We start from the raw sequence: 16014 nt of genomic DNA on the forward strand, positions 1-16014 counted from the left end.
TTTGTGTGTGTGTTTTTTGGGGAGTGGGGTCTTGTTGTTTTTGCAATCATTCAAAGATAATATCAATCATACAAGATAAAGGAAAGAACAAGAATATGATATGCTAAAATGTAACAGACAAAAAGACGATGATGAGAAATGATTGTTTCTCTCTCTTTTTTCTCTCTGTTCCACTCTCTTTATGTGTCTCTCTCCCTCTCTCTTTCCTCTCTCTCTCTCTCTCTCCACTTTCTCCCTCTCTCCACTTTCTCCCTCTCTCTCCGTCTGTCTCTCTGTCTGTCTGCCAATGTTGTTCCGCCATTTGCTTGTATGCCGGCACCATTCCTTCTTTGAGATTAATTATTATAACATAAAATTATCCCTGATGACGTACATTATTATACCTTATATTTATTATAGGGAGCGAAAAAGAAAACGAGCGGCTGATAATGTCAAAATGAGAAGAATATTACTGTACAATATTTATACAAAATAAAAACTTTGAATGTAAATCTCTGTTGCATCAAAATGATATAAACAAATTGTTAATATGCTATATTGACGGTACTATTATCCGTCGGACATTGTGCTCTAGCCAAAAGATATAAACAAACAAAAAAGAGAAAAACTAAAGAAAAAATCTGAGGTGTGTGTGGGGGAGGGGGGGGGGTGGGTAGTCGGTGAGAAAAATATCATAATAACAAATACAGAACAGACTACGTCAAACTTTCTATCTATCCTGCCCCCGCCCACCTTCCTCTCTCTCTCTCTCTATCTCTCTTTCTACGTCGTTTTCCATCTTCATCTTTCATAATGTTGTCTACTATTCCGCCATATACTTGCATGCCGGCATCATCCCTTCCTTGAGATTAATTATTATAACATATCCCTGATGTTATACGTCAGACATTATACTTTAGCGAAAAGATATAATCAAACAAAAAAAGAAACGTACACAAAAGAAAAACAATCAGAGCTGGGGGGGGGGGATCGGAGATAACTTTCTATCTCCCCCTCTTTCTCAAATAATTTATATCTCCTCTCAAATATACCTCCCCCCTCTCACATATGCCTTGGTTATAGGGAACGCTATAGAGAGTGAGAGGCTGATAAAGTCGAAATGAGAAGAATATTACTGTCCAATACTTATAAAAGTAAAACTTTTGAATGTAAATCTATGTTGCATCAAACTGCTTTACAAAAATGTTTATTATGCTATATTGACGTTACTATACGTCAGACATCATACTTTAGCCAGAAAATATAAACAAACAAAAAGAGACTACAAACTAAATAACAAATCTGAGCTTTGAGGGGGGGGGGGTCGGTGATACAAAATGTCATAATAATAAATCCAACATACACCTGATCAAAACTTGTTTTCGGAGACTAAATCGAGTACAACCTCGCGATCTTGCTTTAGACTTATAATACTGCTTGTTGTTGTTGACAATAGAGAGCTGACCTTTGGATTTTCCTTTCATGTGCAGTGAAGTGCATTGTTCCGCGCGTGCCGCGTGCCGCTATAGGCTTTGGCTTTGCGCTGCTCCCAATTGAAATACCAGCAGTATTGGTATTCTGTGCATGGAAGGTCTCAGCGAAAGTCAATATCTGTGGGACAGACATCGCGGAGCTCCAATACGCTGCTGTACGAATTTCATGTGAGAGAAAACTTGACATGCTTATGAAAAAGTACAAATATAATGAATAATATTAAAGTAAACAAAACAGAAGTAATGGATAATGATAGCATATACTTTGGATAAACCCTCAAATCCACTAGTTTAGTGAATTAATGGCAGGGAAAGGCAATTTTAGGCTTGTAAAGACGTCGTCTACCTGCCTATTATGGGAACCTGGTATACCAGGTTCCCGTCTGTGAGTGGGCTCCACGGGAGCCTGGTATACCAGGTTCCCGGAAGGAACGGGTTAACAGAGTTACATCTATTTAGACCAATTCAAATATCCTATCTGCAATTTCATACTCAAATTCTCTTGCAAATAAATATTCCTTGATTAAATTCAATAACAATTGTGTATTAATTCTCAGGAAAGGCACAGAGCCATTTTACATTGAAATCTGGCAGCAAACAAACTGAATGATGAACTTTCACATGAAAGACAAATTAACAACAAAATCACCAACTGTAAAAAATAATAATCAACAAATACAAAATAATTTTTCATTTAAAATCATGTTTTAAAGACTTTCAGCACCTAAATTTGAAAAGAAATGGGGTGGTATCATTTCCCAACTATCTATATCATCTCTCTGGGGCCAGAAGGTCTTTGAATCAAATACTTTAACACAGACTTAACCTTCTACTGGCTCCAAACATGCGTTACGCATACATGGGTTCAAATATCATGTTAACAAATTTATCTTTCTTACTTGGGGGAGGGGTCAAGTTAAACCTATAAACCAACATTTTAGTGTTTTTTTTTTTACCAAGAATGTCTATAATCACTATGAAAATCTTTATATTTGACTATAAGTATGTTATAACTATTGCTGGCAATTGTCAAGAATCAAGATGATATCTAATACCAAGGCAACCATTTCAAGAACATTTATATGTTCTGTTAGATCTGCTACAACGTTAGTTTAATTTAAAAGGAAGCTCCAATCTTTAAAGTTACACAACGAATAACAAAACAAACACAAAATACAGTTTTAAACATAAAAGGTGAGTCAGATGCTAGTTTTCCATTGCACATGTGTCAGGTACGTACTCATATAGTACTTTAGCTGAACATTACAACACAGAATGAAGTATAGTTTCTTCCCCATGTACCACTGTCGAATTCTGCGTCACGTCTAATTGATTGGTACAATGCTGATCATCAGACATGCGGAGAACCCATTGAATTTAATAGTGTATTGCAGAGTCAGAAGGCTAGGTCCTCTTCGAGTCTTTAGACATACATGTACCTTATGGATTTTCACTGTTGGCTCCTAAAGCTGCTGCACTATAGTCTCTAGATAAACATGTGATGGTCTTTGTACCTGATGCTGGATCGATTGAAGGGGTTTCCCCTTGACCAGTGTTCCAGGTCGCATGAAGGTTGGAGATACTCTCTACAGTATCTAAGCAGCTGGTTATATCATTACAGAACCAAACATTGACCTGGTATTAAATCTCCCCTATAAGCTGAGATATGCTATACTTTATTTAATCCATCACATCAAAATACTGCCCAATGTCTCAATAAAGAGAGGATCATTCCATGAGCCAGAACAAGATAAGCACAGATATGGCATACATTGTTTGCATTCTGGTAGCTAGGCAACTGCTGCACCTGGATCTGAAGGGCACTTTTTTCCAGATTTTTCCCCGTTTATTGCTGCATCATGGGCTATAACCCAGGCACTGACACCTTCTTCAGCATTTACACAAATCGAGCAATGTCTTAGATGATTACAGAGAATACAAGAACAATTCTTTCTTGACCAACTCTCCTAAGGCAGAACGCTGGGTATACCTTTAATACGCAACTGTTTTTTTAAATCACAGAGGCAGCGAGCGGGCGCGGTATAAAAGCAAGGCCATGAGGGTCGCAATCTATACCATCATCATTTCTTGTGAGCACCCTTCTCTGCTCTTCGTTGCCTCTGGGCCATGGTTTTTCTCAGGTTGTGTTTGTGTTCCTCGGTGCGTCTTGACTTGGTGCCCACCTTGTTGAGACTGTCCGTGCTGCCGTGGCTGCTGTAGCCCGACTGGCTCGACAGAGGGCGCCCTGTGATGATTGACGACGCTTTGGACGAGCGGGGAGTCGAAACACCTGAGTGGCACGACAGCTCTGAATCTGAGAGAAGACTTTGGCTTCCAATTGAATGAATGCTTTCCCTCGAGCTGTAGGGGCAAGGGAAGATAATTTCAGTGTTATTTAAAGTTAGTGGTATTCAAACAGCTTTGATACCAACATGCAATTCACAATTTACATCCTAAATATCTGAAAAAGCATGGCACCTCAGTGGTCTGAACAATGGTTGTGAAATCACAAAGCTAGGTTCAGAACCAAGATTACTTGAATAAGAAATAATAGTCCTATTGAACCCATCTGCTTCTCGTCTAATATTTTGCCATATCTTGTCCAATATTTCCTTGTGTTACCTTCAAGGCCATATGATATAATATAACTATTTTCCAAAAAATAAATAAATTAGATCATTTTTTGTCCATGTTTTTCTGCATCCCTTTGACAAAACAGACACAGAAAGCCAAGAGAAGCAAACTAAGAGAAACAAGAAAAATGTATGAAATAAAAGAGGGGCAAGCTCTTGATTCCATCTCATGTTACAATATTATTCCAGTCCTTTGATCTATGACTTACACATTAAGGTATTTGCCTCCCTCCGGTAATAGCTTGAGAGCCCGGTAGAGCTCCACTGTGGATGGGGTCTGGACTCTCTTCTGGGGTCCCGATGGGGTGTGGTGTAGGGGTGGGGAGGACTGGTTAGGGGGTTGTTGGCTGGTTGGATTCAGGGTGGGGCCTGTAGGACGATAGTACGGAATTAGTGATTAGAATACATGCTTCTGTTACTGGAGATGCAACTATCAAATTTAACATTAAATTGAATACTGTAAAACCAGGAAACTTTGCATGCATGAAACGTTTGCAACTTTTGGGAGTGGATCAGATTGGCAAAAAAGTTAATGGCAGTGAAAGGCCTTGAATTTGCGATAGTTTTATGTCGACAAATTTTCTGATTTTGTAGTATTTCATTATTTATATGCAATATTCACTACAGCATTCTCTACAAATATAGCTACATGTACTTATATACATGTAAATGAACATACCTTTAATTCATACAAAATCTATTGATCTAATTCATATTATCCAGTTTCTAATCATTCTCCTGCATGGTACCTTCTAGTTTGAAAGGATTAGAATACCAGTACATGCATTTTTACATGGTCATTCTAAATATATGCGATATGCTATACCATCCAGATTAATATCTATCAAATAATCAGTTATTAATGTTATCCAACCATACATTGTAACAACTTGTGATAGGTCCTTGTGAAAGGTTTCAGTCAGGAAATCATGTAAGTGTATCTATCATTAATGGTAGCTTGCATAGATTCAGGTCCAGGAAAATGTATCGCACATACATCACTAATTACCTACAGATCACTAACTTTCCAAACAGACTCTAACATACACGTAGCATTGGGCTGGAGTATATGTTTCTAACAGAAAAAAGATGGACTTACTTGACGCCTTGTTGATTGACCTCGGAGGTCGTAGCAGAGGTGCATGATGGGAAGACAGGGGTGTGAGCATCAGCTGCTCCTGTAGGAATGAACTCCTCTCCTCTTCAAATTTCTTCCTCTGCAAATCAAGAAAAATAGACAAAGAATTGGTTAAACTTTCAAAAATAGTAAACAATCTATGAGTATTCTGCACTCATAGCACTGATATTTTCTCATTTTCATACTTTGGAAGTATTTATATACTCAAATCAAGGTGCAAATTAACATTGCTTTTGGGCAATTTTAATCAAAACAATGTAAAAGATGCATTATTCTCAGAGGAAAAGAATGTACTAAACTTGTTAAAACATGTCCTTTATAGTCTTGAAAATAAACTATTTTGATAAATGGTATCAATGACTTGTACTTTTTTCATTTTTGAGTTATCTTGTTCTAATAATATAAGTATAAGTATCAAATGAACATGGAATAAACACTCACTTTAAACAAAATATTGCATATAGTCACTATTAACAGAAAGCAAAAGAAAATGATACAAATAAAAGTGAATAAAATATGAAAAGATAAAAGGCTTGCATACGTTAAAATGAATACATTGCATAAAATAACACACAAATCATTGAAGAGAAACTGCAGGCATAAATGTTAAAGCACGATGAACACAAACATCAATAAAACCACTCACCTTTATAGGTAAATGCATGCAGGTGAATATTAATATGTATGATGGTTAGTACTGTATAATGAAAACAAGAAAAATTAATTAAGTTAATAATTTAATTGAAGAGAAATAGCAGCCAGATCCTTTGAGACACACATTAATAATTGCTGTTTATTTCTGTTGGAAAAGGATTAGATGCTGAGCTTGATTAGACTTTCTATGAAGAGGGCAGGTGCAATCATGACTGAATAGAGTGAGGATGAGAGAGAGAGAGGGGATGAGAGAGAGAGAGAGAGAGAGAAAGGATGAGAGAGAGAGAGGATGCCAGAGAGGGAGACGGCTGGGTTGAAATGGAGGAGTAGCGGTAGAAAGAGAGAGAGAGGATGAGAGAGAGAGAGAGGATGCCAGAGAGGGAGACGGCTGGGTTGAAATGGAGGAGTAGCGGTAGAAAGAGAGAGAGAGAGGATGAGAGAGAGAGAGAGGATGCCAGAGAGGGAGACGGCTGGGTTGAAATGGAGGAGTAGCGGTAGAAAGAGAGAGAGAGGATGAGAGAGAGAGAGAGGATGCCAGAGAGGGAGACGGCTGGGTTGAAATGGAGGAGTAGCGGTAGAAAGAGAGAGAGAGGATGAGAGAGAGAGAGAGAGGATGCCAGAGAGGGAGACGGCTGGGTTGAAATGGAGGAGTAGCGGTAGAAAGAGAGAGAGAGGATGAGAGAGAGAGAGAGGATGCCAGAGAGGGAGACGGCTGGGTTGAAATGGAGGAGTAGCGGTAGAAAGAGAGAGAGAGAGGATGCCAGAGAGGGAGACGGCTGGGTTGAAATGGAGGAGTAGCGGTAGAAAGAGAGAGAGAGGATGAGAGAGAGAGAGAGGATGCCAGAGAGGGAGACGGCTGGGTTGAAATGGAGGAGTAGCGGTAGAAAGAGAGAGAGAGGATGAGAGAGAGAGAGAGGATGCCAGAGAGGGAGACGGCTGGGTTGAAATGGAGGAGTAGCGGTAGAAAGAGAGAGAGAGAGGATGCCAGAGAGGGAGACGGCTGGGTTGAAATGGAGGAGTAGCGGTAGAAAGAGAGAGAGAGGATGAGAGAGAGAGAGAGGATGCCAGAGAGGGAGACGGCTGGGTTGAAATGGAGTAGTATGAGGGAGGATTGGAATAAAGGAAATGGGGCAAGAGAGCCCTTGATACAGTACAGTCAAACCTGCTTTAGTGACCACCTGTTTACAAAGACCACATTTTTGTTTCCCCTGAAAATGGTTTTTCATTGAATCATATACTAAAGGAACCTGTCTGCAAAGACCACCTGTCCACAAAGACCACTTTTTGTGTTTCCCTTGGGCAGTCGCTATAAACAGGTTTGACTGTACTATGAATTTGATGGAGTGACAGAAAAGCAAAGTCAGTACCGGTAGTTTTAAACAAAGAGCAAGAGAATAAAGATAAAGGAAAGAATGAGTACATTAAGGACAACTTAAAGGTAAAGACCAGTATTGGAAACGCCCCAATTTTAAAAAATGAAATGGAAGCTCTCATTACCAATCATGTAAAAAGAATATGTTTTGACTAATACATGATGATACAAAATTTGCCGGGAAACCGCCTACTAATTCATATATTTGGTAAATATGTTTCTCTCATGGTCTGTGAGAGATATAGGGTAGTCCCATATGCATCTTTCTGTGTATAGTGCTTGTAACTTTACGAAGAATGGGCAAAATTTCTTATCATTTTGATGATTCCAGAACCTTGTAGATGCTAGATGCTAGATGATCAACCTTTTCTGATCGATTCCACAACGTTTCTTTCACAATGCAATCGCATGACCATAACTGGTCTTTACCTTTAAATAATGCAAGACGAAAGATGAGGGAGAATAAGAGGAAAGACAGGGAGAATAAAAGAAAGAGAGATGAAGAGATAAGAAGAGTGAGATACATGTAGGACAAGAGAATTGAGATACACCTATAGAGACAGAGATAATATCATCCAAAAAGAAGGAAAACTGGAGAAGAGGAATAGGTATTACAAGATGAAAAAGATGAAGATTTAGATACAGATGCTTGCATTCCTAGATAGAAGCAATATACATACATGTATTGTCTGTTTGGAGCCAGAAGGGCAATATTAACTTGTGTACTTTAACACAGATTTAACACCCTTCTGGCTCTGAATAGACAATATGTTTTACATGTAACAGCTGATATGCAGGGAGTATATAGAGAAAATGATTGTATGTGTATTGTAGTCCATGGTTACCTCCTCTCCTAATCTAATCGCGGCATCAGTGAAATTTCTCTGCTCCTTTGCAAAGTTGTTTTTCATGCCGTACAACCTATTTTGTTCGGTGGCTAGATTCTCCTTCTCATCTAGCATTGTGGACTCCCTGATGAAACCTAGGAAGTCACCGTCCATACTGGTTTCTTGCACGGCCTGGTGGTAAGAAACGGCATGCAATGTCTATCACTACAACAACCAGGCATGAACACAAATAATTCAATCAACCAAAATCAAATAACATTTGTCTCTACTAAAAGATTACAACAGAAAATAAGCCAACTTCAAAACAGAAGCTAAACATGCTGAACAACTGTAAAGGTGAAGGAGACTGAAAGCAAATAAAGCCAACAGAGTTCAAATAACTACTATGAAAGTGCTTACTTCAATATAAAGATGTGTCTAGATCTCATTACAAACACTTTCCTTTTTTTAAACGTAATTCATTGTTTTATTGAAATTAGAAAAATGTAACAAGTGATTGTGATTAACAATTAAGTTGTTTGTTTCTCATTGTCGATAACTCGAACACAAAACCAAGTTTGTATTGCCTGAATATCTTTAATACTTTATGATCAAAATGTAAAATCAACTTGTTGAGAAATGTATAGCAAAAGTAAACTGCAAGCCTAACAAGACATAAACAACTCAAAACAACTGGGAACTAGATCAGGACTGTGAAATACCTGTAAGACCTGCTCCTGTTGTACGATGATATCATGATATGTCTCCAACTTTCTCCTCAGGTTCTCTATCTCTGCATCCTTAGGACCTGAGCCCCCGCCTCCACCTCCCCCTTCTCCACTCTTCCCGTCTTCTCCAGCGCTTCCTGTACCATCTTTACCGCTCCCTCCTCCTCCTCCTCCTCCTCCCTCCTGGTTCTCCCTGTTTTCCTTCTCAATCTGCTGGATGTGATCCCGGAGCTTCTGCCATTTCTGCCTCAGGCTCGTCTCGATGCCCTCCCGGACCATCTCAAACGGCATTTGGAAGTGGCCCGTTGAGAGCTCGCTGATGGAGGATTCGATGGATCTTGTGTCCCCAAACTCACTGTCTGAGATGTACCCTTGCCTCTGGAGAACAGAGAGAAAAGATGAGCAAGTGAGTATTTTCAAAGAGCATGATGATCTTTACGGTATCCAAAGCAATGGCAAGATGTAAAATTCTCAAAAAATTGAACTTGTATATTGTGTGGGGGGGGGGGGGGGGGGAGGGGGTGCAGGGGGGTCCAGGAAATATATTTAGGTTGTGTACAGTATGCTTTTTCTAGGTTCTAGGTATTGGTTTATCTATGGACCTACTCTTTCTAGGTTCATGTCTTATCCAATCAAACTCTTTAAAAGTAAATAATGATTTCGTTAAATTTACATGTATATATATATATATATATATATATATATATATAGTGGATTAAATTATGTATGTGTATATTAAATACGCTTCGTAGTTGGTGAATTCCGTAGAAGAAAAAAAAAAAACTTCCAATAAATTTGACACACATGTTATTAATAGTTAATTTGTTCAAATTTTGTACCCATTTATTACAAATCAATTCTTGTGTGTAACTGGAAAAAACTAAAATAGAAGCGTAACAGCTTCTGCTAATTGTTAAGATCTGTAGTTACTTCCTTCTTGCACTCACTCTAATGAGACAGATACATTGATCATGCCAACCTGTTGATTGAGTTTGTGTAGTGCCGTGCGTCATCAAAATTGTACTTGGGACATGAATGGGCATGTCAGAATGTTCATGGTTAAAAGGTCTTAGAGTGTGGGTTACAGGAAATCATTTTTCAATTCCAGCAGTGATAGATATTCACATAAATAATCGGAATGCCCTAAGAAAAGCAAAGCTTACATTTAAGATGTGAAGGAAGTTCCTTGGACATTTCAAGATCGTTAATTCACTTAATTTTTGGCTTGAATAGAAAGAAGCAGATATGTATGACCTTTAAAGTAGGGGGAATGATCAAATGCAATATTCTGACAAAATTGTTAGTTTTTGGCTGCATATGACTCTCTTGATTGATAGATAATGGCATGTGCAAATATTGCAACATACCATATTACTGAGTAAAGTGTCAAATTCATACCCTCAATTTATATACCCTATTTGATGATGCTCATATCCTAGTTACACCAACAAGATTGTCATGAAACTGAGGATAGACCATACAAAAATTTAGATTACCTCTAGATGGCCAAGATTTTGTTGATTATCAGTCAATGTTGAGTCGATCTAGTGGTGGGACTGAGATATTAGTTCCCAAAACAACTCTATTTTTTCTTCCAATTTCTCATTTTATGGACAAAAAGACAAATTAAAGACAGTACGGCATCTCCCTTTAACACGAGTCTGGAGCATAAATCCCGACCACCCCCATACTCCTGGAAATATTCTGACAAAGATGGCTGACTAATACAATCTTTTCCGAAGCATTTGAGAGCTCACTGAGGGATTATTAAGCAGACATATTAATCTTCACATCTTCCTCATTTCCTTTCTCTATCGAGCTCATGGCACACATATATCTTCCTCCTGTCAAAACTAGGTCTACATTCATGGAAGTGTCACACCGTTGATGTCTGGCAGACTTTAAATTGTCTACCCTAAATGTTTTCAATGTACACCCATTGAGGTATTCGAAAGTTTCTCTCTCTGTCAAATTCGCAACATTTAAATGATTCATACAATATATAATACACATCATTATCTTGGGACACTCCATATCACCTGATTTTGAACCGTTACACTTTCTCATTTGTCTGTGTTTGCAAGTATTTGTATATTTAATTCAGGATGAATGAGTGTAATATGTCTTTGCACATGTATCATGTATTTTAGCATTTTATGAGTACCTCCCATATCATCTATACATCTACAGGTACACCTAACAATCTTCATTTCATGCGTTTGAACAGTAAGTTTAAAAATGAATGCAATTAGACTATGTACCTTCATGCCATGATTACAAGATTTGTAGGAGTATTATAATTGCCCACTAGCAGCTGTATAATCTAAGATCATTAATGTCAAATGGATATAAAAACTTATAAAATGAGAGGACAAGGAATGATGTATTCCAGAATAGTCTATCTAACCCTGAATATGATCTAAAGTTCTAAACCTGTCAACTTCTTCAGTGTGATATAAGTCCTCTCCCCCTCATGCTGCCTACTTTTGGCAAAATATTTCTTACATATTTCCACAACTACTTCCCTTCTACTTAATTTCTATTTCCTAGAGAGGATCAGAATGTGAATAAATGACATCCTATGACCAATCCTTACTCCTACAAAAATGGCAACTGGTTATAAAAAACCTGAACATTTGACAAAAATGGCACAATGTTAGCCTTCAAGATCAGCTTTTCTCTGACCATTTAAGCTTCATAGAAGCTTTTAGGCTGGATCTTCAAAGAAGAAATAGCAGGCTGAGGCAATAAGTTCTCTATCTGGAGCAGGAAAATTAAGAAATTAGGAAAAGGCTATTGGACAGAAACACAAATACTGTGGGAGTAGCTAAGAAATCTCTACAAATAATGGCTGGGCAAATATCAACTACAAGGAAAAGATGGAAATCTGTTAAACTGGGAGAGAGAGATGGGGTAAGAGAGAGAGAGAGAGAGAGAGAGAGAGAGAGAGAGAGAGAAAGAGACGTGAGAAGCAAATTGAGAGGGACAAAAATAGAGGGTCATCTGATTATCACGGAACCAATATTGACAATATGACTCATGCAGCTATGCCAAGCTCCTAAGCATTGTGCCAGGGAAATTTGGAGATCACGTCAAAAAGTAATATAATACCTCTCAATCCTCGACCAAAGTAGGGCTATTTTCTTTTAGGCCTTACACCTCTGCCAAAACTACCGGTACATGTACCAGCATGCTACAATGTAGATTATTAATTCCTACACGTATGTGAGGTTCTAAGTGTTGAATATGTGTAACTTTGATTTACATCTCATTCTTACAAAAGAAATCAACCTATTTCATTCCCTTGCTATACACGTACATGCTGACATCTCTATCGATGGAATCCACTTTGCACACATAAACTGTCGCTATGTCTGGCAAGCATATAGCTAGTTTTTGAGATGTCAAGGGAAACCTTTCTTCAAGAAGTACACATAAAAATATTAAACAGGTATATTGCAACCCTCACTCTAATCCTATATCTTTGAAGACAATAAACGTTGGATCACCATTCCTTATACTCACATTGTTTTGGCTTCCTCCTCCTCCTCCCCCTCCTCCTCCTCCCCCTCCTCCTTCGCCAGCTTGTCTGTTGAGGAGGTTGACCAGTTCTTGTTGCATGTTGCTAAGAGACTCCCTCAAGACTTGGTTCTCCATCATCACCTCCTTCTGTCTCTCCTCATAGTTTGTGATGATCACTCGGTACATGTCTTCTTCATGCCTGCAAAAGATAAAACAAGAAATACAATTTAACATTTATTGTCATTTATGATACAGATTCCCCTCTAATCTCAAATGTTTGAGCGTTAAATCTTCCACACTTATTAATATAGGCCTACCGGTATACTGAATGGGAATTTTATAAAATACATAAACTACATTTAATTTAATTTAATTTAATTTAATGTAATTATACATTTCATACTTTCTTGCCTTGAAAAAAAAAAACTTGACCAAATGTCAATCCCTGTATGGAAAACTCACATTACGAGAAAAAAAAATCATGCTGTAATTAGCTTTGTGAATGTCTGTATAATAAAGCATAACTTTCAATGACAATTTCAGGCTCAGATTTACAAATAATACATTTAAAATATAATCTGTGAATAATGGTAATTGGTGGTAATATATTTGCCTAAACCTCCACTATCCCAGATCAAGGCTGATAACATGGATATTGTGGAATACACAGATTTGTACTAGATTTTCATTTTATTCTTTTTTTTAACATCATCCTAATTATCATACAATGCTGTATCTGCCTGATTCCATCAGCCAAATAGCAACTATTTTCACTATGAAACAAACTCAATTATTCTCATAATGCAATCATATGCAATCATCACCATTAATCTTTACGAATCAATCACCATCTTTCTCTCAATGTCATGTTCTTGGCAAAGAACTAGACCACAGACGTCATTACAACAACAAACACAGGCTCCTCAAACATCAGAGAGATCACATGTGCCTTCTGTATAAACTAATGTAATCAATAATCACTCGCAGACGATCGAAGCAGCTCAAATGTTAAATCTTCGTGCAATGATAAATGAACGAGGCACTAGCCTTGCGCTTGGCCTTTTAATGTTTATCTAGGACCTTCTAGGCATCATGATAAAAACAATTAGCGCAGACATCATGGCGGATAATGGTCCTCACATTCGAGTGGCCCATATGGAATGCTCAAGTTGTTTATACATGCAAGTACATTCATGTAATGTACCAGAGTATGTTTCAAGAGTGCATGGTGATCTACATGTCCCAACTTTCATGTATGGGTATATACAGTAGCAAGGGTGAGGAAGTGATCAACAGTGTGATGAACTTAAATCAATTCAAGTTTTACGATACATGTTTAGTGCCTGTACAAAATTGACACATATTCACAACTTTCCCTGCTTCTGATACCGTAATTGTATTTACAATACCAAGTTTAAGGAATCAAGATCAAGCAGTAAGCAAAGACTTTTCTTCAAATACAGAAGCAGTATTATCGTAGCTATCCATGTATCTTGGAGTTTATTTTTGATATTCTTTGAGCAGAAACCAAATCATTTCGATGCAATTTTGTTGGGAATATGCTATTGAAAGTAGTGAAATACATACAGGGACATGAACCTATCTAATAAATTGCTATCTTAACAAAAGGAAAACAGTTTTAATACTAAGAGAGTTTTTCCTCTTATCCTCCTACTCCTATTAAACTTATTAAAAAAAAAATTCACAAAAATAAAGGCACACAATAAGTGACTGTAAAAGAAAATTTAAAATCATCATTCAGTTAGGACAACTATTGATGAAGACTTGGAAACTGTCTTGGAATTATTGATTATCTGATCCCACCCCAGTCAAAAGATGTTTACATCACAATAAATAAAGCTCACTGAGGTGTGTCTTGTACCATACAAGCAATACGCATCAATTATTGAACAAAAAGAACACTCATGACTTCCGTTGTCACCCTAATAAAAGGCAATCAATGAGGGGGGGGGGGGGTTGTTGTCCCTGTATGCATACATTGTACATGTACTGTTGATAGTTTGAGTCCATTGCTGAACATTTGGGCTTAAATCCTTCAAACATGTTTCATAATAAACAGTATAATGTCAACGTACATGTATATATCTTCTTGCACGCTGTCTGATTACGCATTTACCCTTAACATAAAGGACCATACATTGTCAACAATTGAGAGGAAGTAAGTTCCATCCTGTTTGACAGGTCATGCACATCAGTCGTTTTACCCTGAATCTGGCATTGGGTAGTGAAAACGTCTTTTCCTCAAAACAACCTTTATCTATATACATACATGTACATGTATCTATTAAACCACATAATTATTCCTTGATCTTACAAGGTTATTCGTCTCAACTGAGTTGCAAGTTACAAATATTCAAAGCCCCAGCAGTCCAGCATCATATACCATTAATCAAAATTCAAGGAAGGCTTGCAGTTTCAACTTCAAGAACCTGTTGAAGGACAACAATTTTTCTGTTTAACAAATTGAAATAAAATATTTGTTCCTATTAAATTCAAATTAATTTCATTTCTCTACCTTTCTCGTTATCAGGACCAATGCTACCTTTTACCACACGCTTCACATTTCATCTATCTCTCACTGATGCTGTATTATTTAATGGTATTAACAAAATGATTTACTAGAGCATCTGAGTAGAATCTGATCTGTAATCCTACCTTGTAATTCATATACAAGCACCATCAACCTTCACCTTCACCACTTCATACTCCTTCCCCTCCCTCTTTCTCACAAATCCTCCCTCTTCCACCCCCTCCTGTCCTCCTCCTAACTCCCTCCTCTACCCCTCCCCTTCTTCAATCAATCCCTCCTCCTCAAAAGCATTAGGGGTAATATACAAACTATAACCTACATACTGCAGAGAATCTGATTCCCATAAGATCCTCATAAGACAGTCTTCCTGATGGCCTATAAAGTTTAACCCCACAGCTTCATCAGAATCTCAGATATGGAACTCAAGATACCTAGACTTCATATTAGCCAAAACAGTATTTCCTCCTAGGAAATGTAGGCTGCTAGTTGGCATACCCATCAATTAGGTTATTGGATGATGCTAATATCTTAAGTAACATGCAGTTTGGATTTTAATTTTTGATACTAAAAAAGTAAATATAGAAGTTTATAGGGAAATACTTTTTCAGTAATTTACATCTGATATCAACATCATAAATGCCACCTTTACAAGCCAAAGGTTATCCAAAGGAACTAGGTGTTCATTTCCTCCAAAGTTCATACTAAAAACACAAGAATGATTGACTTTTACCCATCTTGGCTAAAATCCTGAGTTTAACTGGTATTTGATCAAAGAATAACTGAAATAATCAATATTCACACTATCAAATTCTGTTCAATTGCATACATTCAGGCTGTAATTTCTTTTTGATTTCAAATTCTAACAAGATCTTTACTGTTTCTGAAAGTCCTTTTAAAATCATTGGAGTGACTTTAGCTCTGACTAATGTAGGTCTTCAGACTTCAGTCATACATGCATGGAACATGACATCCTGTTCAAACTCAAAGAGAAAAATATAAAGGAAAAACATCCTGACAGATAGAATTCTCTGTACATGTATTTCTGCAGTCTTGCTTTACTTCAAGAACATTTCTTTTGAAAGAATATTGCTCAGAAAAGGAACTCATTCTTAAAAGA

At 37.5% G+C, this 16014-nt stretch overlaps 1 protein-coding gene across 2 annotated transcripts in view; it reads right to left on the reverse strand.

The window, feature by feature from the left end:
• Positions 1 to 1914: 1914 nt before the first annotated feature.
• LOC585443 (afadin- and alpha-actinin-binding protein A) overlaps positions 1915 to 16014 on the reverse strand; it is a 40319-nt gene continuing 26219 nt past the window's right edge. The window contains exons 8-13 of one of the 2 annotated variants that reach the window (XM_030996252.1): positions 12350 to 12545; positions 8819 to 9202; positions 8115 to 8288; positions 5205 to 5322; positions 4315 to 4474; positions 1915 to 3833 (exon numbers count right to left, since the gene is read on the reverse strand). In XM_030996252.1, the coding sequence (XP_030852112.1) occupies positions 3554 to 3833; positions 4315 to 4474; positions 5205 to 5322; positions 8115 to 8288; positions 8819 to 9202; positions 12350 to 12545 (1312 nt within the window). In that variant the 3' untranslated portion in view covers positions 1915 to 3553. The remainder of the gene's footprint in view (positions 3834 to 4314; positions 4475 to 5204; positions 5323 to 8114; positions 8289 to 8818; positions 9203 to 12349; positions 12546 to 16014) is intronic. The other variant, XM_030996253.1, reaches the window with a different exon arrangement.

The sequence above is a fragment of the Strongylocentrotus purpuratus genome, unplaced genomic scaffold (assembly GCF_000002235.5).
Source record: "Strongylocentrotus purpuratus isolate Spur 01 unplaced genomic scaffold, Spur_5.0 spur5_scaffold_3, whole genome shotgun sequence".
Classification (NCBI taxonomy): domain Eukaryota; kingdom Metazoa; phylum Echinodermata; class Echinoidea; order Camarodonta; family Strongylocentrotidae; genus Strongylocentrotus; species Strongylocentrotus purpuratus.